The following is a 27,677-nucleotide window of genomic DNA, read 5'->3' as shown; positions in this document are numbered from 1 at the left end:
TTTTTTTTTGTTTTTTGTTTTTTTTTTTGAGACAGATTCTCACTCTGTCACCCAGGCTACAGTGCAGTGGCACGATCTTTGCTCACTGCAACCTCCGCCTCCCATGTTCAAGCGATTCTCCTGCCTCAGCCTCCTGAGTAGCTGGGATTATAGGCATGTGCCACTACACCTGGCTAATTTTTGTATTTTCAGTAGAAACGGAATTTCACCATGTTGGTCAGGCTGGTCTTGAACTCCTGATCTTGTGATCCACCCACCTCAGCCTCCCAAAGTGCTGGAATTACAGGCGTGAGCCACTGTGCCAAGCCTGGAGTCACTTGAGCTTTTAAAATAACTAATATCTGGGGCTATCCCCAGATATTCTGATTTAATTGGTCTGAGATGAAACCTGGGCATTGGGATTTTTTTAAAGCCCTTAGTTTTTTGAATGTATGACCAAGGTTGAGAACTACTGCACTGGACTCCGCAGTTAAAAGGTAGAGAAGAAACTGTTCATTAGTCTTAGGGGCCCCATATATTATAGAATTTTATGCCATCTTGGGCTTGAGACATTTTTTTCTGATAAACTGGTAAAATGCATATTGATTTTGACTGAGTCACTTCATTCCAAACAAGACAGCACTGCTGAGACACCATTCCTGGCCTTTTAAAGAAATATTTTTTACCTCACCCCAACACATTTTCCTCCATATTAAAAACAAGGTGGGCTCATATCAGTAATAGTCTGACTATTTGAAAAATGTATAAAAGTTCTGCTTTTATTTTTAAGTCAACCAAGGACACAGACTATGCCCTTCTGTCATCTAGAGTGTCAGTGACCATGATCTGCGGTATATATAAACTGCTAAACAAGAGAACACTTTAAATGGCTTCCTGATAAATGGCCAACAACTTAAAACAGAAACATAAAATTATGTTTTTTACTGAGTTTCACCAAATCAACTCTGAAGTCCTTCCATTTTCTCTTGACAGCTGTAGAATGCCTCCTGCATGGACTTCTTTGAATCTAGATACAAATGCAGGATGAGGGTTGGAAGAGTCATGATAGACTGCTGGCTGCTGAGGCAAACTTTATCAGATGTTTCCTCCATCTGGATTTGTTTCCCTATATAGCTATGAAATTCATTACTGTCTTTAGCTTTGCAGTTATTTTCTAAGGTTTTCACACAAATGTTGCGGTTTTTAGTGCCATGAAAAAAATTTCCACTTTTTTATCTCCTACAGGCACCATACTTTTTTAGGCAAAGTGTTTATTTAATTTTGTTTTGTTGGATTTTTTTTAATTTACAGGAACTTTATTTGATGATAAAGGAGAAAAGCATGCCAAAAAAGGAATCTGTATTTGGGAGTGCATTGACAGGATGCACAAGAGGAGTCCCGTTTTCTTTAATTATTTATATTCACCATTGGAAATAGAGGTAGAGTAAGAAATCATTTATGTTTCACTTTCTGAAATTTTGTGTTAAGTTTTCCTTAGCTTAGTATATGTAAGCTGTTTAATACCAAAAAGCTATTTCAAAGTTTGAGACACTGTATGTCTGGGTTGTGATAATGCCACAAAAATGAGGAGCTGGCCCCCAAAACCTAGAAGGGAAAACTTCTAGAGAATCAAAGCAAGGCAACTTTCCCCAGGAAGAAAGAACTAACAAAATTTGGCTGAGCACGGTGGCTCACACCTGTAATCCCAGCACTTTGGGAGGCCGAGGCAGGTAGATCACCCAAGGTCAGGAGCTCGAGATTAGCCTGGCCAATGTGGTGAAACCTCGTGTCTACTAAAAATACAGAAATTAGTTGGGTGTGGTGGCAAACACTTGTAATCCCAGCTACTCGGGAGGCTGAGGCCAGAGAATTGCTTGAACCCAGGAGACGGAGGTTGCAGTAAGCCAGTATCATGCCATTGCACTCCAGCCTGGGCGACAAGAGTGAAAACTCCATCTCAAAAAAAAAAAAAGGAACAAAATTTGACATATCAACAGGTGTTCTAAGCTAAAAAACCTTAAAATACCTTAGAAAAGGTTTCTTTAAGTCCATCTATACCAAAGCCGTGAAAGGACCCCTGTAGGAAGCAGAGATGTTTAGAGCCGAGCCCAAGAAGGAAAACATATCTCCCCACCATGCACATCTACATAACAACTGTGCCCCACCATGCACATCTACATAACACATGCTCTGGAATGGAACAGACTGGTCTGATAAGCAGTTCCACCATTACTTAGGGCCAAGAGAGTCCCCTCCCCTGGGCCCCAATCATAGAACCCTAGTCTGGCCTTCCTCCAGCTGCATCCTCATGAAGTGAGGAGTACAAGAAAACAATGGTACATGCCGAAATGCCCCCTCCGTCATCTAAACCATGTACTGGGTACTTCAGAATTCCTTGCCCAAATTCAGGGTGCCCACCAGGCTACTTCTCCAAGTCGGTCTACTAAGTTAGTGCATGGACCTCAAGGTCCAAAGAATGGCGAAAAGTGGCAGGTTTGACAGTGGACAGAGTTTGACTTTGTGGGCTGGGGTATACATAAACATTCATGTAAGACTCTTAGAATATAAGTTACGGGTGGGAGAAGAAGAGTTAGGCCAAGGACTGGGACCTGGGGCCAGCTCACCTAGTGCCACCACTTGCTAGTATAAAGTTCCAAGGAATCCAAGAATCCTCTATTAAACTTGACCTTCTGGGTCATTAGGAAGTTATATTTCTCAATGTAGGAGGATTGAAAATTGTTTTAATAATTTATTTTGATGTATGACTTTTAAATATTTAGACATATGGTATTTGAACCTCCATTCACACTCTTCCTCCCCTGGACTCTACAGATGTTAGGGGCTTGCCTGACAGTGAGCTTGGGGTACTTTGGGTTCAAGATGAAACTGTATTTCTGTTTTTGTTAACAGGCCCTGAAGCCCAGTGTAAATGTCTCCAGCCTCAAGAAGTGGGATTACTACACAGAAGAGACCCTGTCCACAGGCCCTTCCTATGACTGGATGATGCTAACCCCCAAGCACTTCCCCTCCGAAGACATTGACCTTGCTGGAGAAGCTGGGCCCAGGAGCCAGAGGAGAACAGTGTGGCCATGCTATGATGATGTGAGCTGTACTCAGCCCGATGCTTTCACCAGCCTTTTCAGTGTAAGTCAACTGTAGATACACACCTAGGGGCACCATGGGCACCAGAGGCACAAGGCCAAAGAAACCAGGCTAAGCTAAGAATGGTTTACAAACTTCAGAACATGGCTTTCCTTACTATGGGCTAAGGTTATGGTAGCACCCTCCCAGTATGAAGAAAACAGATTTGCTCCCTATCATGGGCTGGGGGGGGATGGGGACCAGACTTCACTACTGGAAAAGAGTCTCAATAAAAGTGATTTTCCAGCATTACAAGGAAGCAATCAAGCAAATGGAGCAATTTACTCCTTCCGGCAGCTTCCCAGCTGTTTTAGTTGCCCGAGCAGCCTTAGTCAGGCCTTGGCTGTGGCTTTTGTGGGTGCTTACTTCCTCTGGTCAGAAGTGTGGGTAGTTTCAGTGGCCTGATGGGAGTGCTACCAACCATCTTCTGCAAGGAATGTTCCAGAACAAACCCATCTTGGCAGTAGCCAGCCTGAGGAATAGCTTTGAGCCTTGACAGGGGCCAGACAGTTCCTGAAGAGTCTTTCCCCTCCGGTTTCCTGACCAGGAAGAGTATGCTTCAGTGTCATACTGTCACAGAGGCAGTTGCTCTGATCTCCAGCTTCTCTGTCAGAAGGGATATCTGTTTCCTTGGGTATTTCTTGGTTCATTCTTTCCACATCTGGTTTGAATCATCAGAGTTGAGGGGTTCCTCCTGTCAAGGACAGACTTCTCATCTACCTCAGCTGTTAGGGCTGGGCCACAGGCCCAGTGCTTGACCTCTTGCTTTGGCTATCAGATTTCCCACGGGCTGCCCAACAGTGCAGATGTCTGGGATACATATTTCACGTCCTAGTATGTAAGCTATCCTGTACCAAAAGGCCTAGATATAGGTCCTAATAAACCATCTTCGCCACAGTGTGGCATACCAGCTACGGCTGTCACCACTATTCTTGGCTGGGAGACTTCTGAGGCCCAGGTCCACCACTTTCCTCAACTGTCCTCTGGCCATGCTGCTCATCTGGGCCTAGTACAGAAGCAGTGTGGCTTTGGGGCACATCCTGATTTCCATGAAATACTTATCTGTTGAAAAACCTTTAATTTCTTGGCAGGAAATTGAAAAATTGGAGCACAAATTGAACCAAGCACCTGAGAAGTGGCAGCAGCTGTGGGAAAGGGTAACCGTGGACCTTAAAGAAGAACCAAGAACAGATCACGTGAGTTGGCAGTGCCCCTTGAGAGCTACTTCTGAGCTTTCTGAGGGTGTTAAATCAGGTGGAGCCCACTGCCACAGGTGACAAGACCCAGCTGGGTTTATGTCCAGAAGGGGAAGGGTCATGCCCTGTGGGTCCAGGGCAGAAAGTTCCAAATGACTGAATACTTCCTGAGTGTCTCACTTCACCACAGTGACATAATACTTATGTCTCAGCACCCTGAATCCAGGGGAAATTAGTGGATTCTTTTCTATCTCAGTGCCTCTGTGGTTTCAGCTGATCTTCCACCACATGAGGGAGGAGGGGAATGCCAAGACCATGTTTGCTGCAGAGAAAGTATTTTAAAACAACAAAATATGCTACCTTCTATTGTTCATAATCCCTTTTCTGTTTCTCACTTGAGAAACATTTATTGCCGGGCGTGGTGGCTCACACCTGTAATCCCAGCACTTTGGGAGGCTGAGGCAAGTGGATCATGAGGTCAGGAGTTCAAGATCAGCCTGGCCAAGATGGTGAAACCCCGTCTCTACTAAAAGCATAAAAATTAGCTGAGCGTGGTGGCACGTGCCTGTAATCCCAGCTACTCAGGAGGCTAAGGCAAGAGAATCACTTGAACCCAGGAAGTGGAGGTTCCAGTAAGCAGAGATCTCACCACTATACTCCAGCCTGGGCAACAGAGCAAGACTCTGTCTCAAACAAAAAAACTTTTATCATAAAAATATTTTAAAACCAAATATTCTTGTTTTCTGCTTCTTACACCCCATTTCCTATTTCTGATTTAAGAAATTTATCAAGTACATAATATGTGGAAGGGTCTGTGCTTAGTACCATACACACATTCCCATTTATTTATTTATTTATTTTTTTTTGAGACAGAGTTTCACTCTTGTTACCCAGGCTGGAGTGCAATGGCGCGATCTCGGCTCACCACAACCTCCGCCTCCTAGGTTCAGGCAATTCTCCTGCCTCAGCCTCCTGAGTAGCTGGGATTACAGGCATGCGCCACCATGCCCAGCTAATTTTTTTGTATTTTTTTTTTTTTAGTAGAGACGGGGTTTCACCATGTTGACCAGGATGGTCTTGATCTCTTGACCTCGTGATCCACCCGCCTCGGCCTCCCAAAGTGCTGGGATTACAGGCTTGAGCCACCGCGCCCGGCCTATTCCCATTTTATTTATCCACTGTGAGGGAGTGGCGTTCCCTCTCCTACATGAGCAGCAGGCACAGAGATCATACAGCTGCAATGATCAAACCCACATCAGACTGCCTCCAAATGCAACAAAAGGAATATTAGGACAGATGAGTGTTCTGAAGCACAGTTCAGGAAGAAGAGGTCAGCAGGCTAGATGTTGTTATAGAAAGGTCAGGAAGAACGGAGGGTGGAAGAAAACCTTTGTGGTAAAAAGAGACCATCTAGGGCTCTGTCTCTTACCCTCAAATAGCAATTCAGGAGCTGTTATCAGACAGACAACAGGTAGGTGATGTTTTAATGCTTTTTTGTTAGAAAAGTAATAGCTTATTTTTTTCTGATAATGAAAGGTATGTTCTTTTTTTTGGAAAGAGCACACACAAAGTTATAAAATAGAAGATGAGAATTACTCACAATTTATAACCTAGAAGTAAACCACTATGCTGTCAAACTTGTTTTATTCTTATAAACCCACATATAAAAGAAATGTACTACACATACTATTTTAAACCTGCTTTCTTTTTTACTCCACGTTGGCATACATGTCCTTCCATCTGTCACTGTGTGTAAACCAGCGTCATCTTTTTTTTTAAATAGACAGGGTTTCACCATGTTGGTCGGGCTGGTCATGAACTCCCGACCTCAGGTGATCCGCCCACCTTGGCCTCCAAAGTGCTTGGATTACAGGCGTGAGCCACCATGCCCGGCCTAAACCAGCATCATCTTTATTTTTTTTGAGATAGAGTCTCCCTTTGCTTCCCAGGCTGGAGTGCAGTAGCATGATCACAGCTCATTACAGCCTCAACCTCCCAGATTCTGGTGATCCTCCCGAGTAGCTGGGACTACAGGCACATACCATACCTGCTCACTTTTTTGTAGTTTTTGTAGAGATGGGGTTTCGTCATGTTACTCAGGCTGGTCTCAAGCTCCTGGACTCCAGTGATCCACTCACCTCTGCCTCCCAAAGTGCTGATATCACAGCTGTGAGCCACCACCGGCCATAGCAGCATCATTTTTAATGACTGTCTAGAATTCCATTGTATGGAAATGTCATAATTTGTTTAACTTCCCTAATAATGGATGTGTAGATTGTTTCCAGTTTTTGGGTTTTTTTTTTTGAGATGGAGTTTCACTCTTGTTACCCAGGCTGGAGTGCAATGGCGCGATCTCGGCTCACCGCAACCTCCGCCTCCTGGGTTCAGGCAATTCTTCTGCCTCAGCCTCCTGAGTAGCTGGGATTACAGGCACGCGCCACCATGCCCAGCTAATGTTTTTTGTATTTTTAGTAGAGACAGGGTTTCACCATGTTGACCAGGATGGTCTCGATCTCTTGACCTTGTGATCCACCCGCCTCGGCCTCCCAAAGTGCTGGGATTACAGGCTTGAGCCACCGCGCCCGGCCTGTTTCCAGTTTTTTTACCATGATAAATGATAAATGACTAACTCCAGGATTGATATCTTTGTACATTATCTTTGCTTGTTGGTCTACTTTTTTTCCTTGAGATAAATACTTGTAAATGAAATTTTCTAGTGGGTGGCTTAAGTGTCTGTAAAGCTTTCCTAGTTCCTGTCCTCTTTTTCAGTCCCAAAGACACCTGTCGAGGTCCCCAGGAATTGTGTCTACCAATCTGCCTTCCTATCAGAAGAGGTCTCTGCTACATCTCCCAGACAGCAGCATGGGGGAGGAACAGAATTCCAACATCTCCCCATCCAATGGAGTGGAGCGAAGAGCAGCCACGCTCTATAGCCAGTATACATCCAAGAATGACGAAAACAGGTGACATGCTGAACGTTGCTTGGTGTGCTGAAGACTTCCCCATACCACTTGAGGCTAAACCACAGGTCCCTCAATAAGCTAGGCCTATGCAGTTTTATGGTCTTTAAATGGATTTGCTTTAAATGTTTTTAAAAATGTTTTAGAGGTTTCTTTAAAAAGAAAAAAAAATCACAACTAAAAATAATGCCAAGAGGTTGTAGTTATTTGTAGTTGAGTCCTGATGGCTCTTATCTCATGTCTGCCAGAGTATTTGAGGGAATATGTGTTAGCCAGCACTTTGTCAGTGGCAAACATCAGAAATCCAGCTTATGCTAGCCGAAGCAAAAAGGACTTTACTCACATAAACTAGGACAGCCAAGAGTATGCTAGCTTCTCACACAGTATCTTCTGTCCATTTCCTGGCTCTGCTTTTCTTTCTCTCTGTGTTACATCAGTCCCAACATGGCACGAAAGATGGCTACTAATCATTCCAAGCCTCACAAATGTGGTAATCCCAGCAGAAAGCAGCAGTCTTTCTCCAGAGGTCTAGTGGAAAAATCCGGGGAGAACCTTTATTGGCCTTTTTTGGATCATCTAGGGGAAATAGAGACTGACAAAAACAACATCCCCTCCCCTTAACGGCATTTTTTAAGTGAAAATCAAAATTAACTCTCCTGTCATCATTTCTTCTAGGTCCTTTGAGGGAACGCTTTATAAAAGAGGGGCTTTGCTGAAAGGTTGGAAGCCCCGTTGGTTTGTTTTGGATGTAACAAAACATCAGGTAATACTCTTAAAGCCAAAAGAAATTACTTCTGCCTAGGCTAGGCGCAGTCCCTGGCTATTATGTGGCTCTAGCAGAGAGATACATTCCTCATGTACACACCGCTCTCTTAGTGCCTCTCATATGCAGTCTGGAGGCGTTTTTTGTCTGGAGACAGAGTTTCACTTTTGTTGTCCAGGCTGGAGTGCAATGGCACCATCTTGGCTCACTGCAATCTCTGCCTCCCAGGTTCAAGTGAATCTCCTGCCTCAGCCCCCCAAGTAGCTGGGATTACAGGCATGCACCATCACCCCCAGCTAATTTTTTGTATTTTTAGTAGATGTCCCTGAGTAAGGACACTAGCCTTCTGAGGAAGTGACCCAAGTAGCTTGGCCTGGTACATGCAGGCGGAGGCAGCAACAGTTGAGCCCAGAGATTACAGCAATAACTTTTTTTTTTTTTTTTTAAATGAGACGGGGTTTCACCATGTTGGCCAGCTTGGTCTTGAACCGCTGACCTCAGGTAATCCACCCGCCTCGGCCTCCCAAAGTGATGGGATTAACAAGCGTGAGCCACCACGCCCGGCAACTTTTTTTTTTTTTTAATGTTCAAATATCTCTTGCCTGCTCTTAAAACCCCAGGGGAGGGGATTCCTGAGGTTTTCAGCCTGTTGCATACATACCATATGCACATATAAGCCTGTGCCTATGAATAATACTCAGAATACTGGTTACTTTCATCCTTGAAGCAGAAAGTATCCATTCAAAACAGAGGGCATTAATTCATTTTACAAACATTTAACACCACCTCTGTGCCCATTTCCGTACTGGTTACTAAAGAAGGCACTGTTACCCTTCAAAGATGGCAGCAACAGGGAAGTAAAAGGGCCCCAAAAGAGGCAGAAGTGGATGTGCCCACCCAAACTTGGAATCCACTGTGGGCAAATACTAGATTGGACCTTGCTGACTATGTCAAGACATTTTTTGCCTATTGTTAGGTTCTTAGCTATTCCTGTAGCAGTCTCTGCAATCCTTAGCATCATAGTCTTTACTCCAGTGATTTCAAGGCAGAGCGATTCCTACCCACACCTCCAACAACTCTGCACCCTGCATTACTGAAAGCTGCATTGTCTCCTGTTTTCCAACCACAGGCCTTACTCCACCTTGGAACTGACCAGTTAGCCTTGAGGCTGAGTCTTACACATTTTCATTCTCAATGCATTTATCTATAAAATGGAATCTGTTAGGAAAGACCTGAACTGTTACTCCTATACAGTGCTTTGGTCAGACCTGCATCTAGAAGACTCCTTCCAAATGAAGACTGTCTTTGGGGACGAGCCTTTTCTGCTCAGGGAGTTTCATAAAGATTACAGAGTAAGGCTGGGCGTGGTGGCTCATGCCTGTAATTCCAGCACTTTGGCAGGCCAAGGAGGGCAGATCACCTGAGGTCAGGAGTTCGAGACCAGCCTGGCCAACATGGTGAAACCCCATCTCTACTAAAAATACAAAAAATTAGCCAGGCATGGTGGCACATGCCTGTAATCCCAGATACTGGGGAGGCTGAGGCAGGAGAATCACTTGAATCTGGGAGGCGGAGGTTGCAGTGAGCCGAAATAGCGCCATTGCACTCCAACCTGGGCAACAAGAGCAAAACCCTATCTCAAAAAAAAAATTACAGAGTCTTTGTGAGACAATATAGAGAATTTATGTTCAAATATACAAATGGAAGTCCTTTTAGGGAGCCACACTCTGAAATCCTAGAGCCTATATTATGTAAAAAGAAAGTTCCATTGAACTTCTAAATATAACATAGGAGAATATCATAATTTTTCTATAATTTACAATTACATCAAATTATACCTGCATTCTTACCGGTCTTCTGGACTTTTTTTTTTTTTTTGGACACAGAGTCTCACTCTGTCACCAGGCTGGAGTATAGTGGTGCGATCTCAGCTCACTGCAACCTCTGCTTCCCGGGTTCAAGCAATTCTCCTGCCTCAGCCTCCTGAGTAGCTGGGACTACAGGCGCCCACCACCATGCCTAGCTAATTTTTGTATTTTTAATAGAGATGGGGTTTCACCATGTTGCCCAGGATGGTCTCAATCCCTTGACCTCGTGATCTACCCACCTCTTCCTCCCAATGTGCGGGGATTACAGGCGTGAGCCACTGCGCCCGGCCTTCTTCTGGACTTCTTTAACATTAAATATACGGTTTTTCCATTTAGCCTTGCTCATACAATGCCTGAGAAGAGACACAGAGAAAAGTCTCAGGCCAGAACCACAGTGTCAGAAGCACCAGACGCTTTCCTGTCATGTATGCTGGGGAGTAAAATCCACAGATTATAGCCCAATAAGGCTTATTCCTTAGCAGTTTGACTTTTTTTCTTTTTTCTTATTCCAAAAGCCAATACATGCTTATTACACCACATTCAAACATTTCATATAGATCTCCAAGTCCCCAGTGTAGTCAGGCTATTCATTGTGTTCTTCAAAAATCATTTTATATCTATATGCTGTTTGGAACTTGATTTTTAAAATGTCTTCAACAACAGCTTTCCTATATGAGTTCTAATATAAACTCATATAGATCCTCTGTATTCTTTTTGAAAAGCTGTATAGTATTCCAATTTATTGATGAATTGTCATTTAATGTATTCAGTGCAGCATGAAAGATAAATAAGTCTTTTCCAATGTTTAGCTGATAAAGCTAGAGGAAACCTCTCCATACATGTTTCTTTGCATGCTTGTGGGAGAGAACTTCTGTAAGACTACTTTATAAAGGTGAGAAAGGTATTTCAATAGGCATAAACATTCTAAATTTTAGTTGACATTGCCAAAGTGTTCCCCAAAAAATTTCTAGCCAGTTATATTCACACTGGTAGTATTTGAGATTATCTAGTAACTTACTGGATAATATCAGCCATTTTTAATATTTCTCACTTCAAAAGTAAAATCTCATTTATTGTCCTTTACTTGTCTTTGATTAATGAGGTTGATTATCTTTTTCATTTTTTATTATTATTATTTTTTTAAAGATGGGGTTTCACCATGTTGGTCAGGCTGGTCTTGAACTCCCAACCTCAGGTGATCCACCCGCCTTGGCCTCCAAAGTGCTTGGATTACAGGCATGAGCCACCACGCCCGGCAGTTGATCATCTTTTCAGATGTTTATAGGTCATTTGTATTTCTCTGTGACTTGCCTGTTGAGATATTTTGATCATTTTTCTACTAGACTTTTTCTTAATTTCTGGAATTCTATATATTACTAAACATTAGCCCCCTTTTTATATGTTACATTTACTTTTTACAGTTGCTAGTTGACTTACTATTTTTTGAGACAGGGTCTTACTCAGGCTGGAGTACATGATCTCAGCTCACTGCAGCTCGACCTCCCAAGCTCAAACTATCCTCCCACCTCAGCCTCCTGAGTAGCTGGAACTACTGGTGTACACCACCATGATTGGCTAATATTTGTATTTTTTGTAGAGACAGGGTTTCACCATGTTGCCCAGGCTGGTCTCAAACTCCTGGGCTTAAGTGATCTGCCCACCTTGGCCTCCCAAAGTGCTGGGATTACAGGCGTAAACCACCACACCCAGTCTTAATTCTATTTTTTAAGATATAATACATTTATTTGTTTGATTTTCAAACAGTATATAAGTCTTTCCCCAATGCTTTCTCCAAGCCACCTAGTTCTTCCTAGAAGCAATAAGTATTATTAATTTTTTGTGTATTCTTCCAGGCATAGTTTAACATATATAACCAAGGTACAGAGGAAGGTATTCAAATACAGTTTGAAAAGCCATGTCATTTTCTGTTTCTGTATCTCTCATATCTCATTTTTGTATCCTTTTGGTCCCAGCTGAGATACTATGACTCAGGTGAGGACACGAGCTGTAAAGGCCACATTGATCTGGCGGAAGTAGAAATGGTCATCCCTGCTGGCCCCAGCATGGGAGCCCCAAAGCATACAAGTGACAAGGCTTTCTTTGATGTAAGTTGATCTTCTCTTTTCCTGGCTCTGCCTGCGCATCTTTCCGTCTCCAAGAATTACGGGGCCCTCAGAGGAATTGGTGGTGACTGCAAATGGATGACAGACCCCCTTGGCTATGGGAATTATTCCAGAGCTTGAACTCAGCACTACAGACCCCCAAGGCTATCCTCTCTTGCTGTCTGTGTGGCTCAGAAAAGCTGCATACTGCTTTGTGCAAAAGGAGTCCAGCCGCACGTGGAAACAGATGAACTCCTTGTTAAATGTTGTTAGTTATTTCAGTCACCACCTACTTTCAAGAGCAGATGTATTCAGTGGTCTTCATGCTTGACCATCCATAAAAGACTGTCCTTAGTCACATATGATAACTACCCTAACATCTTCAGCAGCCCTTAGGTGGGCCATGGGGCATTTATAGGCCACATAATAGGAGACTTATGTAGTCCTGGGAGTCAAGCAGGGTTTCATGAAGAGCACAGGTCATCTTCTAGGGCCCTGCTCAGGCCATGAGACCATTTTCCTGACAGTGGGCTTCTAATATGGCTCCAACTGAAGAAAGGGGACACAAAGGCCAACTTTATGGTGTGGATGAATCTCAGGCATCCCCCTGGAGCACAAGGAGCTCCCTCACCTTTAGTGCATTGTTGCAGTGCATGGGAGAGGTTAAAGGCACCATTCATTGCTGACTTTTCCTCCTTAGTCAAAGAAGACACCAAGAAAATGCAAAGCAAGGCAATCCCAGTGTGTCTTCTGTTTCTACCAGTACCCTTCTGTCAGCATCCCCTATGACTCTAGAGACCAGAAAAGTAAAGGCAATGACAGTATGGTAGTTGAGAAAGAAGAATTCATAGAGGTTCTCGGACAGTATGGAAAAGGGAAGGTCACAGGGATTGATTTACCACTTACCCAAAGCCATAAAACAGCCCTGACTTTCATCTCTGGTTCTCTGTCATTTGGTTTTGTAGCTCAAGACCAGCAAACGTGTGTATAACTTCTGTGCCCAAGATGGACAGAGTGCCCAGCAATGGATGGACAGGATCCAGAGCTGTATCTCTGATGCCTGATGCCCATGGTCAACCCACACAGAAGAAATAGAGGAACGTATGCTGCCAGTTAGAAAACAAGCATGAATCCTTGAGGAGCTGACGACAAGTTATTCCAGGGCCCGAGGTTCTCCTGCCCAGTCCCCTCTTGCAGCAGTTGCGATCTCTACTTAACCTGGATAGTTGTTTCACACAGGTCTGGTCAAGAGCCCCATGCACTCCCTGTATCTTGCACTAAATTTTTCTAACAGGGTCTGGTGGTTAGTGATCAGATGTCTCCTGAGCCAAAACTGTGAACCTCACCCAGACAAAATGGCTTCCACCTACTTGGGTCCTTCTTCATTAAAGCTATAGATCCTTTTTTGTTCTCCAAGGTCATAATTTCCTTGGAGAGCTGTCTAACAAGCAAAAATCAAAACACTCCAAGATTGTCTCATATTCTACATAGACTTAGGTTTCCTATCAGAGGAATCTACTTGTACTGCCTGACCTTTGAAATGCTCAGTTCTCTGGTGCTCCCAAGAGGTGCTTCCATGGTCCCTGCTTTGCCATTGGGGTTCACAACAAGAGACGTCATTGCTCAGTACCAGGCAAAGAGGGAGCACACATCATTATTCTGATGGAAAAAGATTATCCAGGGAACGGTGCAGCAATGACTAGCCCAATAGAGGAAAACACTACTTCCAAAACACTGAATTCTCTAGACCAGAGATGCTCTGAGGATCCAGGGCCTTGTGTTCTTATGTATTTTCTTCTTCCTGACAGTTGTTTTGTATTTTTTGTTGTAGTTGTTGTTGTTGTTTTCCCAAAATAACATGCAAAAAAGCTGAATGCACTAACTCACAAAACAAACACTTGCACTGAACTCCTAATGAAGTGAAGATGTTGGAAAGACAGAGACCAGCTATTTAGGACCACACACATCTATGACAAGGGCTTGTGTAGATCACAGTCACACTGTGGCATGACTGGATACCCAAACTACACTTCTACACATGAAAAATAAGAACTATTTTTAGATTTTCTTTACTTTGAGATCTTGTGTTTGTTTAGCTTAAGACCCAAGAAATGCTGTTTGCTCATGGTAAACAGAAACAGTGTCTTTGCTACAACCACTGGCACCAGCTGGCGTCATAGGTAGCTACATCATTGCATTTGTTTTGAAATGTTAATATGTTAAATACTAAACTAATATTTCAAAAATGTGTATATATGATTTCTACATTCTTGTTTTTCAGATAGCCTGCTTATAATTTAATATAAATTAACTGATTCATAAAATTTCAATAGTGAAATGGTTCCCTTTTTAAAAAATAAAAATACTTTGTTGATTAAAAAAAAAAATCAGAGGCCAGGCGTGGTGGCTCACGCCTGTAATCCAAGCACTTTGGAGGCCAAGGTGGGCAGATCACCTGAGGTCGGGAGTTCAAGACCAGCCTAACCAACATGGTGAAACCCTGTCTTTATATATATATATATATTAAAAAAAAGATAAATCAGATTTTCAAATTTAAAATTGTCTACACACTAGGAAATAGAACTGTCTTAATATATAAGAAATTTGGAGATAAGTATGAAGGACTTTTCTATCGTTTCCATTTTATAAATTGCCACCTGTGAAAATGGTTTTTGCACATTATTTGTATTTTTCTTTGTATATGAAATAATTTTTTGTACTTTGTAAAATATGGAGCCCATTGTACCTTCAAGCTATTTGAGACTATACACAGTGCTTCTTTTTTAACTGGATTATTTTAACTTTCATGAAGGCATTACATTGCCTTACATTCACTAACCACCTTGAATTAAATTTATTTCTTAAGAAAAAGCATCCCTCATTTACTGTGAAATAAAGTTCATTCTGCAGTGCACAGCACTCAAGAGAGTAACACTCAGGATTCATACATGGGACTAAAGGTTCAAGAATAAAACAAAGCATGACCCACTTTGTACCTTAATTCTCCTAATGTCATCACTGCTCAAGAAGTAACCAGGGATATTAAGACATGCCAGCATGAGCTTCTGGGTTCCAGACACACTTCTGCAGAGTTTAGGTAAGAGACTTGAAGCCAAGATTCTCACATGTGCTGCCACTACTACCACTGCCTCTAATAAGCTGTTTGAAATTGGTTAAGTCCCTTACCTATTCTGGGTACATTCCACCACCTACAGTATATGCTAATAATCTGTGAAAATTTTAGGCATGAGACATTGAAGTCTGGTTGAGCAGCAGATTTTTCTGCTTCAGGGAATTGCTAAACAGCACAAATGATCAATGATTTCGGTTCTAGACAATACTTCCTTTGTTAAGCCCATGAGTTTACCTCATGTAGCCAACAGAGAATGCAAGTTTTCATCTCAAGGCTGAGCCTTTAAGTCCTTTGACATCCAGAGTCCTCTGAGCTAAGCAAGAGGGCCCCAAAGAGCCACTGAGGCTCAAGGTGAGACAGTGACATATCCCTCTTGAGCTTTCGGTTCTCCTCAGTCTCAAGAGCATGCTGATAGCCAAGGGCCCTCAAGCCTTTCCTTGGTCCTAGGCTTCTCAACAGCTACCATTATGCTTTGCTATGTCCCTGAGATTCAGTGAGGAGGGAAACAACTGGGATTAGGGGTTGAGTAGAAGCTGTGTTCACAGTGTCAGTGTCTGGATGCCTGCCCTTCATTTCTCAGGTCTTAGCTGTGAAAAGGGAGAAGGATACTGGGTTCTGTAAGCCAAAAATAAAATTCTAAGCCCCCCAGATGACTAAATGGACCCCATCAGCCAACAGAATCCCAAAGAAACCTGAAAAAACAGTTCCGGCCATGATGCTGGGGCAAGGAGGTGGACGGGCCTCATTATACCCACACCCTTTTGGGATTTAGACACAACCGACCAACATTAACATTAAAACAGATCTTAAGACTAACAAAATAGACTGTCACTATAAGATACCATATTCCAACCTGGCTCTAATATAGCATAACATAACAGATAGCAAGCCCTAAAAGAAACTAAAGTTTTTTTCATTCCAAAATACATTTCTTTTACATATTTTGAAATAGCCCCACCGAGCTATATCCTGAGGGCGGTTTATATTCTATAGAGAATCCCTTTCCCTTCCCAAGTCTTATTCTGATCCCAAAGAGATTAGCTAAGAGTCTAGTACCTTTTAAAGGTGTGAATAGGAAATATTTCTGATCTATTGCCTCTAAGGGCAGCCACCTTGAGATTTTATCAACCCCTTATCTTAACCCAGACACTCCTTTCAATTGATTTCAGGCTTTTAGATAATAACTCTTTCAACCAATTGCCAACCAGAAAATCTTTGAATCCATCTATGACCTGTAAGCTTCGTCCTTTCCAGGCCAAACCAATGTGTATTTCACATATGTCGGTTGATGTCTTATGTCTCCCTAAAACATAAAAACCCAACTACCTTGGGCTTGTATTCTCAGGACCTCCTAAGACTGTGTCCTGGGTCATGATCCTTAACCTTGGAAAAATAAATCTCTTAATTGATTGAGACCTGCCTCATATACTTTTTTGGTTTACAGTTCCAAGGGAGAACGACCAGGGCCTGGCGACCTGCAAGAGCCTTAACAGGGCTCTTCCTTCTGTGGTCCCAGTGACAAAACCCTTCTAATCTGCGCTCTTGAAAGGTGGAAACTCGGCCGGGTGCGGTGGCTCACGCCTGTAATCCCAGCACTTTGCGAGGCCAAGGCAGGCAGATCATGAGGTCAAGAGATCAAGACCATCCTGGCCAACATGGTGAAACTCTGTCTCTGAAAAAAAGAAAGATGGAAACTCAAAGGAACACATTAGCATGGGTCACTTCCCAACCCCTTTGACCCAAATCATTTATTCCCACCTCCCAAACCCCTTCACTCTACTATCTCCACCCCGGAGCTACAGCTTAAACTGCAAATAACATGGCAGCTCTTCTTCTCAAGGGAAATTGACACTCTTGGGTGTTTAATCAGGGGTTTGTATAAGAGTTAAGTAATCCTATCATCCCATGAAGAATTTCTGAAAGATCCCAAGCTGATAACAGGGAAGTGTCCTCAGCAATACCAACCAAAGCTATTAATTAAGCAATGAATAAAGCAGTATTAACAGAGATAGGGTTTACAGCAGCACCATCAAACATGTAGAATGCAAGCCACATAGGTATCTTTGAAGAAAACAAAAAGATGACATTAATTTTAATATATTTGTTTTTTATCATATATTTAATCCAATATGTCAAAAATGTCATTTTAATGAGTAAACAATACCAAAAAAAAATGAAATATATTCCTTGTTCCTATTAAGTCCTCAAAATCCAGTGTGTATTTTATACTTACAGCACATCTGAGTTTGGACTAATGTGTTTTTTTTCAGAGGCCACTTGTGATAAATGCATGTCGTGTTTTATACCAGTTCTCCAACATCAACTGGACATCCAACAATTCAGTTCAAGTTTGACACTAACTGCCCAGATTTAGCATAGACTCTACAAGTTCAGGTCTGTCCTCAAGACTGCCTACACTTCAAACACAAGCTGCAAGATCCAAGGGCCACCAGAACTTCTGACCAACCAGCTATAAATATGAAAGTTTCCACCTCCATCCTCAGATTCAGTAATTTGCCAGAACAAATCACAGAACTTAGAAAAACACTTTACTTAGATTTACAGCTTACTTCTAAGGGGCACACCTCAGGATCAGCCAAAGGGAAGAGATGCTCAGTATGGAGGGAGGCAGCACACCACCTTCCCAGCACCTGATGTGATCACCTGGAGGCACTCCTTATCTCATCATTCAAGAGTTTTTACAACCCAGTCTCCAGTGACCCTCCCTCCCCTGAGGTTGGCGATGGCCTGGAAAGTTCACTTGTTTAGGCTTTCAGATGACCAGCCCACATCCTTAACCTATCTAGGGACCCCACCCTAGATCACCTTGTTAGCATAAAGTCAGGTGTTGAAGGGCAGTGATGAATAACAAAAGATACTCCCAAAGGGTGGGCTATGTTAGGGATAATAAAATATCACTTAGGAAATTTCTAGGGTTTTAGAAAACTGTGTGCCTGGAACACAGAACAAAGAACAAATGTATTTTGTACTATACCACAACTAGCCTTATTTCCACTGCTACCACGCTAAACAATGCATATTTACGGCAAATAGACTGCTCACGGTAGAGCCTGGGGTGGGAAGAGCTGGGTGGCAAGAGACCTGGGTTCTAGTGCTGTTCTCTTCTAATCTAATCTATGAGCTTGAACCAGTCCCTTAACTTTGCTGGGTTTTGACTTATAAAATGCAGGACCCAGATGATCTGTTACTTTGTGATTCCAAATATTTACCTTGGCAAGGACTCAGTTTCCAAACTGAGATTTAAAGGATTTGCTGAAAAATCCAAATCATCTAAATCAGTGCTTCTCAAATTATAATGCATATATGAATCAGCTTGTGAAAATGAGATTATGATTCAGTAGGTTTGAGGTGGGGCTTGACAATCTGCATTTCTTTTTTTTTTTTTTTTTTTTTTTGCTCTTGTTACCCAGGCTGGAGTGCAATGGCGTGATCTCAGCTCACAGCAACCTCCGTCTCCTGGGTTCAGGCAATTCTCCTGCCTCAGCCTCCTGAGTAGCTGGGATTACAGACACGCACCACCATGCCCAGCTAATTGGTTGTATTTTTAGTAGAGACGGGGCTTCACCATGTTGACCAGGATGGTCTCGATCTCTTGACCTCATGATCCACCCACCTCAGCCTCCCAAAGTGCTGGGATTACAGGCGTGAGCCACCACGCCCGGCCTGACAATCTGTATTTCTAATGAGGCCAGTGCTGTTGGTCCAAGGACTACACTTGGAGCAACAGAAATGTGTCTCAGTCCTCTGAGAAGCAGATATCAGATAGGCAGAAACGGGAGGCTGGAAGAGCCAAGAGACCATGATGCAGGTGTGATCCTTGTGAAAAGAAAGGGAAGAATGGAAAGCTGAGTGGAGGAGACTTGGTTTCAGTGCAGTTCTAAGGAAGTTCATCCTTGAGCCATCAGGGGAATCCCACAGTTTCCAAGAATGGGCCTTCCTAGGATCCCTGCCATGCCCAGTCATTGGCTAGGAGCAGTCCATGGGAAGCATGGTCTTGCAAACACGAAATAGATTTCAGAATATACCAGCTGAGGCCAATAGTCAATGACAGTCCCTGTAGTCAGAGATCTGAGAATTCTTTTCATGGTTGTCAATGTTAAAGTTACCAGAATCAAAATGGAGTCACTTAAAAAAAAAAAAAAAAAAGCTGATAAATTGATCCAGGGAAAGCTATGAAGAGAAAGTTCTCATGCATAAATGCCTGACAACAAAAACTATCACAAAAGAAGCTGCAAAAATTGCAACCTTACACAAAAATACTCCTGTGAAGGCATCTGTCCAGTCTTGGATTAGTGTCACCCTTGTTACTGATCCTCGTAGCCAGGATAATTATCTCAAAACAATTATATAATGATCCTCATTTTTCTTTTAAAAACCTTTGTGTTCCTTTACCTCCCTAAATACACTATCGTGTTATATATGTATTCCCATTGCAATGCCCTTGATATAGTTTGGATGTGTGTCCTCGCCCAAATTTCATGTTGAAACATAATCCCCAATTGGAGGTGGGGCCTAGTGGGAGCTGATTGGATCATGGGGTTGGATTTCTCATGAATGGTTTAGTACCATCAACTTGGTACTATTCTCATGATAGTGAGTCAGTTCTCGTGAGGTTTAAAAGTGTGTGGCATCTTCCCCCTCACTCTCTTGCTCCTGCTCTGGCCATGTGACATGCAAGCTCCTGCTTGATCCTCTACCATGATTGTAAGCTTCCAGAGGCCTCTCCAGAAGTAGATGCCACTGTGCATCCCATACAGCCTGCAAACCATGAACCAATTCAACCTCTTAAAGGTGTTTTTTGTTGTTGTTGTTGTTGTTGTTTTGAGACAAGGTCTTGCTATGACACCCAGGCTGTAATGCAGTGGCACAATGACAGCTCACTGCAGCCTTGACCTCTTGGGCTCAAGCAATCCTTCCATCTCAGCCTCCTGAGTAGCTGGGACTACAGGTGTGCACCACCATGCCCAGCTAATATTTTGATTTTTTTTTTTTTTTTTTTTTTAAGACAGTCTCACTCTGTCGCCTAGGCTGGAGTGCAGTAGCACGATCTTGGCTCACTGCAACCTCCGCCTCCCAGGTTCAGGCAATTCTCCTGCCTCAGCCTCCTGAGTAGCTGGGATTACAGGCACGCGTCACCATGCCCAGCTAATTTTTTGTATTTTTAGTACAGACGGGGTTTCACCGTGTTGACCAGGATGGTCTCAATCTCTTGACCTCATGATCCACCCTCCTCGGCCTCCCAAAGTGCTGGGATTACAGGCTTGAGCCACCGCGCCAGGCCTGTTTTGATTATTTTATAGCGACAAGGTCTCACTATATTGCCCAAGATGGCCTTAAACTCATGGGTTCAAACACTCCTCCCAACTTGGCCTCCCAAAGTGCTAGGATTCCAGGCATGAGCCACCGCACCTGGGCTCAGATGTTTCATTATAGCAATACAAGAACAGATGAATACAACCCTATTAAATAAACATCATTTTCTTTTAGAGAGACTTTCTATTATTTAGGGTGACATAAATGGTGTCCAGAAGCAGGACCTGAAAAAGAATATCAGAAGGAATTACTGATTCTTGGAACCAGTGTGCAATACTCACCTGAGCCCTCTGAGCACTCCGTTTCTATGGCTCACTTTTTCTGCCCTGGTGCGTTTCTAAAAAGAAAACCTATTTTCTGCCCTGGTGCATTTTCTCTCAAGCCAACCCTCCCACTTTTCGGTAGAAGCTCTTGACTTTGAAGCAGAGTTGTTGTCTGGGGTAATACCCGAAGTTCATTGCCTCATGCCAAGAAAATTAAGGACAGGGACACACACAAGGAGTGAGTTTAAGAGCAGAGGTTTTCCCTGTAAAATAAAGAGAAAAACAGCTCTGTCCTTTGAGAGAGAGGGGCATCCAAATGGGACTTCCAGCCCATGCTGCACCAGATTTTATAGACAGGCTTGAGGAGATGTTGTCTGATTACATAGGGCCCAAAGATTGGTTGGCCCACGTATGATATTACATAGTGTCCAGGGAATCTTGCCACCCCACTCTAATCTTACTACACAAATGAGGTCTTTGTGTGGCTGGCTCCATCTTGTCTGCTCCTTACTGTACATGTGGCTGGCAAAGAGAGGGAATGATGGAACCGCCATGTTGGACATGCCTAGTCCCAGACAGCCTTTTCCTATTGACACAGCAGCTGGCATTCACCCATCCAAGCTTCTACCTTGCTGTGTATGTGTGCAGCTCAATTTTACAAGATGCTTTTTCTTAGAAAAGAAAATGATTTTGGGGCTACTTCTTTTTTTAGATGAAGTCTTGCTCTGTCACTCAGGCTAGGACTGCAGTGGCACCATCTCGGCTCACTGCAGCCTCCACCTCCCAGGTTCAAATGATTCTTCTGCCTCAGCCTCCTAAGTAGCTGGAATGACAGGTACGCACCACCATACCCAGCTAATTTTTGTATTTTTAGTAGAGACAGGGTTTCACCATGTTAGCCAGGCTGGTCTTGAACTCCTGACCTCGTAATCCCCCCATCTTGGCCTTCCAAAGTGCTGGGATTACAGGCATAAGCCACCGCGCCCGGCCAGGTTTTCCGTTTAATGAAAGGTAGGAGGCTGGGCATGGTAGCTCACGCCTGTAATCCCAGCACTTTGAGAAGCCAAGGTGGGCAGATCATGAAGTCATGAGATGGAGACCATTCTGGCCAACATGGTGAAATGCTATCTCTACTAAAAATACAAAAATGAGCCAGGTGTAGTGGCAGGCTCCTGTAATCCCAGCTACTCGGGAGGCTGAGGTAAGAGAATCGCTTGAAACCAGGAGGTGGAGGTTGCAGTGAGTGGAGAACACACCATTGCACTCCAGCCTAGGGGACAAGAGCGAGACTCCGTCTAAACAAACAAACAAACAAACAAACAAACAAACAAAGGAAAACTTTACTGAGGACTTTCTTACCCTCACTATCTGCCTAAATAATGTCTTCTTAACTCTTATATCAACTTTATTCAGGATATGGTTTAGTTATAAATCCACCTTTAATAAAGGACTATACATCCTCCTGGAATGATAAAAAGGTTTTTTTTTTTTTTTTAATCTTTTTTGGTTTAAAGACAAGTATCTTTTCTGGATTGAGTACTCTGGTTTCTCCAGAATCTATGTTGTCTGCAAGACATGTCTTCTCTGATAAATTTACTTTTGTTTCTTTCTGCATTGTGATAATACTGAGTATCAACTTGATTGTATTGAAGAATCAAAGTATTGATCCTGGATGTGTCTGTGAGGGTGTTGCCAAAGGAGATTAACATTTGAGGCAATGGGCTGGGGAAGGCAGACCCACCCTTAATCTAGGTGGGCACCATCGAATCAGCTGCCAGCACAGCTAGATAGATATAAAGCAGGCAGAAAAATGTGCAAAGAGATTGGCCTAGCCTCCCAGCTACATCTTTCTCCTGTGCTGGACCGCTTCCTGCCCTCGAACATCAGACTCCAAGTTCTTCAGCTTTGGGACTCAGACTGGCTTTCCTTGCTCCTCAGCTTGCAGATGGCCTATTGTGGGACCTTGTGATCATGTGAGTTAGTACTTGATAAACTCCCCTTTATATATATCTGTCTATCCTATTAGTTCTGTCCCTCTAGAAAACCCTGACTAATACATGCATGTGTAATTTTTTTTCTACATTCCTGGGTTAAAATTTTTTGAATATTCTTTTCTTGGTTTCATTTTGGTTTGGTTATATGAATCTGTAAATGATTTGGCTCCTTTCCCTTGCTTGTTTCTAAAAGTCTTCTGAGAGCAAAAATAAATATTCTAAATGGCAGGTTCAGGAAGGCTATTTAAAAGCCACTAGGACAGTCACCACTATCTAAAACATGGGTCCAAACTCTTGACATTCTCTGACAGGATTATTTTTTTTTTTTTTGAGACGGAGTTTCGCTCTTGTTACCCAGGCTGGAGTGCAATGGCGCGATCTAGGCTCACCGCAACCTCCGCCTCCTGGGTTCAGGCAATTCTCCTGCCTCAGCCTCCTGAGCAGCTGGGACTACAGGCACGCGCCACCATGCCCAGCTAATTTTTTGTATTTTTAGTAGAGACGAGGTTTCACCATGTTGACCAGGATGGTCTCGATCTCTTGACCTCGTGATCCACCCGCCTCGGCCTCCCAAAGTGCTGGGATTACAGGCTTGAGCCACCGCGCCCGGCCCCCCTCTGACAGGATTTATAGGATTTTCTTTGCTCTCAATGGAATACCAAGGTTTTGTGAGACTCCAGCCAGCTACATATTATGGCATATTCTTATGAATATATTTAAACTAATGGGCCAGGTGCTGTGGCTAAAGCCTATAATCCCAGCACTTTGAGAGGCAAAAGCAGATGGATCACTTGAGCCCAGGGGTTTGAGACCAGCCTGGGCAACATGGCAAAGACTCATCTCTACAAAAAATATAAAAATTAGGTATGTATGATGGCATGCACCTGTCATCCCAGCTACTTGGGAGGCTGAGGCAGGAAGATCAATTGAGCCCAGAAGGTTGAAGTTGCAGTGAGCCATGATCACACCACTATACTCCGGCCTGGGCAACAGAGCAAGACCCTGTCTCAAAAATAACAACAACAACAAATACTAATGGACAGATCATATCAAGGAAATTCAGAGCTCAACTGGTCATTATTTGAACTCTCTAAAAAAGAGGGCTGAGCGTGGTGGCTCACGCCTGTAATCCCAGCACTTTGGGAGGCCAAGGCAGTTGGATTGCTTGAGGCCAGGAGTTCTAGAACAGCCTGGCCAACATGGTCAAATCCCATCTCTGCCAAAATTACAAAAATTAGCTGGGCGTAGCAGTACATGCCTGTAATCCCAGCTACTTGGGCAGGTGAGGCACAAGAATCACTTGAACCTAGGAGGTGGATTTTGCAGTGAGCTGAGTTCATGCCACTGTACCCCAGCCTGGGTAACAGACTGAGACTCTGTCTCAAAAAAATAAAAATTAAAAATTAAAAAATGAGTCATAATTTGAACTCTCTAAAGTACACTACAACTATAGTGTTAACATACTATAGTTGTATGTTAACACTATAGTGTTACCACAGTCTACCTCCTTGTGCCACACAGATCTTTACTCTCCGCCAGGTTCAGGGAGAAGTTCCTCCCCATTTCCCTTGGGCCTCCTATTCCCAAGAAGAACTCAGAATAAAGCAGGAGGCCTGTGGGACTAACTACAGCCCCTACCAATGAAGTTAATCTTGGAGCCATAACTGGCATTCATCCTCTCCCTCTTCAACTATCTATTCTGAATTCCCCTCAGCTTCAACAACCTCCTCAGATGTTGGTTGCTTACCTGGTGGTGTGACCCAAACCTTTAGTCTAGGGGTGAGGGGAGGGGAGAGAAGGTGAGGGGATAAATGCTAAATAATCAAACCCTTCTCAGGGTTGCTGCACATCCTTTCACAATTACAGTAGGGGTACCTGGAGGTGCCCAGTGGATCACACGGGCTCCACACACATTCCTCCTGCCCCATTATGCAGAAGCAGCCTTGCCCCTTCCTGTTGATCAGGGTCAGTTAACCCTGCTAGTATGATGACTATTCTTTTGTCTGCTGGTTTCTGATCATAAAGAATCCCAAGTATCTGTGGTCTGTGGCAACCACAAACCATAGGTTCAATAGGACCCTTCCTATTATAGTGTCTCCCAGTTAAGTGCTATGCTGTGTGGAATTCCATGCCTTTGGATCAGGCATTCTGTATGTCTCTGGAAAGAGATGCTAAGTAAGGCTCTGTGGTGAGGAAAGGCAATTCCATGCCCAGAATAAGTTTCTATCCCTGTAAAGATGAATCATTGTCCCTTCCAGAATGGAAAGGGCCTGATGCAGTTGACTTGCCCCAAGTGATGAGTTAGTCTCAAGGAATAGTGCCATTTCAGGGGCTCAGCATTGGTCTCTAGGAAGAGTCTAGGGCCTTTGAATGTCCCCTAGACTCTTCTGCCATATCACATCACAGTCATCTCCAAAAGGCCTCTTAAAGAGGGGCCATGATGATGCTTTGAGCTCCAAGTGCTAATGTCAACTCAAACCTCCATCTACTATGCCTCAGAATGTCTTGTTATCCCCATTTCTCTAGTGAATCATCACCTAAATGGCCATAGGTCCCTTTGGTGGGGGGGAATGAAGGAATCATCATGATATATACTTGCTGCAATTCTGCAAGGCCCTTCTTCTTAGAGACCTGGCCACCTCTTTAGTCAATGGTTCCCAAACCTAAGCTAATTTTCAGATATGGAACCATTCATTACTAAGAGAAGCACCTATCAGGAACAATGGACAGGGAGGCCAGAGAGGTTGGGAGGGCTATCAGACCATGATGGGGGTGGACCACTATGAAAGAGAGAGGGAAGGAAGGTTAGATGGCAAAGTCTTAGGCTGCAGTACACATTTAAGAGAGTTGCAAGGTCACTGGGGAGTTCTGGTGCTAAAACTGGCTGTCAGGCCAGGCTTGGTGGCTCTCACTTATAATCCCAGCACTTTGGGAGGCCGAGGCAGGTGGATCACCAGAGGTCAGGAGTTCGAGACCAGTGTGGTCAACATGATGAAAACTCATCTTTACTAAAATATAAAAATTAGCTGAGTATGGTGGCACACGCCTGTAATTCTAGCTACTCGGGAGGCTGAGGTAGGAGAATCCCATGAACCAAAGAGATAGTGGTTGCAGTGAGCAGAGATTGTGCCACTGCACACCAGCCTAGGTGACAGAGTGAGACTCCACCTCAAAAAAACAAAGAAAAGGCTGGGTGCGGTGGCTCATGCCTGTAATCCCAGTACTTTGGGAGGCCAAGGTGGGCTGATCACAAGAGTGATCTCAGGAGTTCGAGACCAGCCTGGCCAACATGGTGAAAATCCGTCTCTACTAAAAATACAAAAAAATTAGCCAGGCATGTTGGCACATGCCTGTAATCCCAGCTATTCAGGAGGCTGAGGCAGTAGAACCACTTGAACCCAGGAGGTGGAGATTGTGGTGAGCAGAGATCACACCATTGTACTCCAGCCTGGGCGACAGAGCAAGACTTCATCTCAAAAAACAAAACAAAAAAAGTCTGCCAAGGGAGTTTTGCATATCCCAAGAATGGACCTGCCTTAGTCATTGGCTGGAAGTCATTAGCCTCAGTACAAACAGCAATAGATATCAGAGCAGCTGGGACCACTGGATTATAATGATCCCCACAGCCTGAAATAGATGGATTTTCATGGTTAATATCAAGGGTCTAGGGATTTATCTCTTTTGGAGCTCTACATCTATGGGAACAAAGGTGTCAGCATTTTCTATACTAAAGTTGGTATACATTGAAATTTCTGGTTCTGCCACAGGCTTTCTGGCCTTGGGTGGTTCCTAACTCCTCTAAATCTCATTTTCTTCATCTGTAAATTAGGATAAAAACAGAAATGATATGTGTGAAAGTATCCAGCAAAAAAATGGATTATCAATAAATTGTTGGTTGAAACATCTAGTGCATACTGGGCACTGAACTGCTCCTAAGAAATCTCTGGATAAGTACAGTACAGTTCAGGTCCCAAAGAACTCACAATCTAAAGTAGACACAGACTATTTGTTGTAAGCAGAATAATCCCCCCTCTTCCAGAAGATGTCCATGTTGTAATCCCTGAAACTTGTGAAAATGTCATCTTACATGGCAAAGGGGAATTAAGGTTACAGGTGAAATTAAGGTTGCTGATCAGCTGACCTCAAGACATTATCCTGGATGGGTCCAATGTCATCACAAGTGTCCTTATAAGTGGAAGTGGGAGGCAGAAGCAAATGTCGGAGAAAGATCCAATAGGAATCTCAATAGGAGAAAGACTTAATGAGCCATTTCTGGCCTTGAAGATGGAAAGAGGATGTGAGCCAAGGAATGTGGCAACCTCTGGAAGCTAGTAAAAGCAAGAAAATGGATTCTCCCTCAGAGCCTCAGAAATGAACATAGCCCTGCCAACACCTTGATTTTAGCCAAGTAACACCCATTCTGGACTTCTGGTCTCCAGAAGAGTAAGAATAAATCGGTATTGTTTTAAGCTGCTAAATTTGTAGTAATGTGTTACAACAGCAATAGGAAACTAATAGGGCTATATAATGAACCACAGTGATTCGTGCAATCACATTGTACTCATGCAATATCTGTGTACAGGGGGCAGGAGCTCAGAGTAAGGAAATTGGATGGGGAATGGCCTAGGGAGAGGTAAGAGTGAGACAGAGGGGCAGAGGTGCAATGTGATATGCAGAGGAAGCTGCTGCAAGGCTGAGGGGGACATTCACACATGCAACACAAAGAAGGGCATACATGTTCACACATATACCACACCCTAATGATATTGGCACTTACGCATGCAGACTGTTTCTGACATAGGCCCACCGACCGCCTGGATTCCACCTGTTTTTGGTGACCTCTCTTGTATTAGTCCATTCTCACACTGCTAATAAAGACATAGCCAAGACTGGGTAATTTATAAAGAGGTTTAATTGACTCACAGTTCAGCATGGCTGGGGAGG

The 27,677-nt window shown here is 43.4% G+C and overlaps 1 protein-coding gene across 2 annotated transcripts in view; it reads left to right on the top strand.

Moving 5' to 3' along the window:
* The window catches only part of SBF2 (SET binding factor 2), a 479,501-nt gene extending 465,292 nt beyond the window's left edge, over nucleotides 1-14,209 (top strand). For both annotated transcript variants that reach the window (XM_032241013.1, XM_032241012.1), the window contains 7 exons: nucleotides 1,291-1,418; nucleotides 2,890-3,123; nucleotides 4,212-4,316; nucleotides 7,086-7,279; nucleotides 7,952-8,039; nucleotides 11,881-12,012; nucleotides 12,975-14,209. In XM_032241013.1, coding sequence (XP_032096904.1) covers nucleotides 1,291-1,418; nucleotides 2,890-3,123; nucleotides 4,212-4,316; nucleotides 7,086-7,279; nucleotides 7,952-8,039; nucleotides 11,881-12,012; nucleotides 12,975-13,073 — 980 coding nt within the window. In that variant the 3' untranslated portion in view covers nucleotides 13,074-14,209. The remainder of the gene's footprint in view (nucleotides 1-1,290; nucleotides 1,419-2,889; nucleotides 3,124-4,211; nucleotides 4,317-7,085; nucleotides 7,280-7,951; nucleotides 8,040-11,880; nucleotides 12,013-12,974) is intronic.
* Nucleotides 14,210-27,677: the final 13,468 nt, after the last annotated feature.

Source organism: Sapajus apella, unplaced genomic scaffold (genome assembly GCF_009761245.1).
Source record: "Sapajus apella isolate SASKATOON/1434 unplaced genomic scaffold, GSC_monkey_1.0 scaffold47, whole genome shotgun sequence".
NCBI classification, from domain to species: Eukaryota; Metazoa; Chordata; class Mammalia; order Primates; family Cebidae; genus Sapajus; species Sapajus apella.
This window is presented reverse-complemented; position numbering and strand designations above follow the sequence as displayed.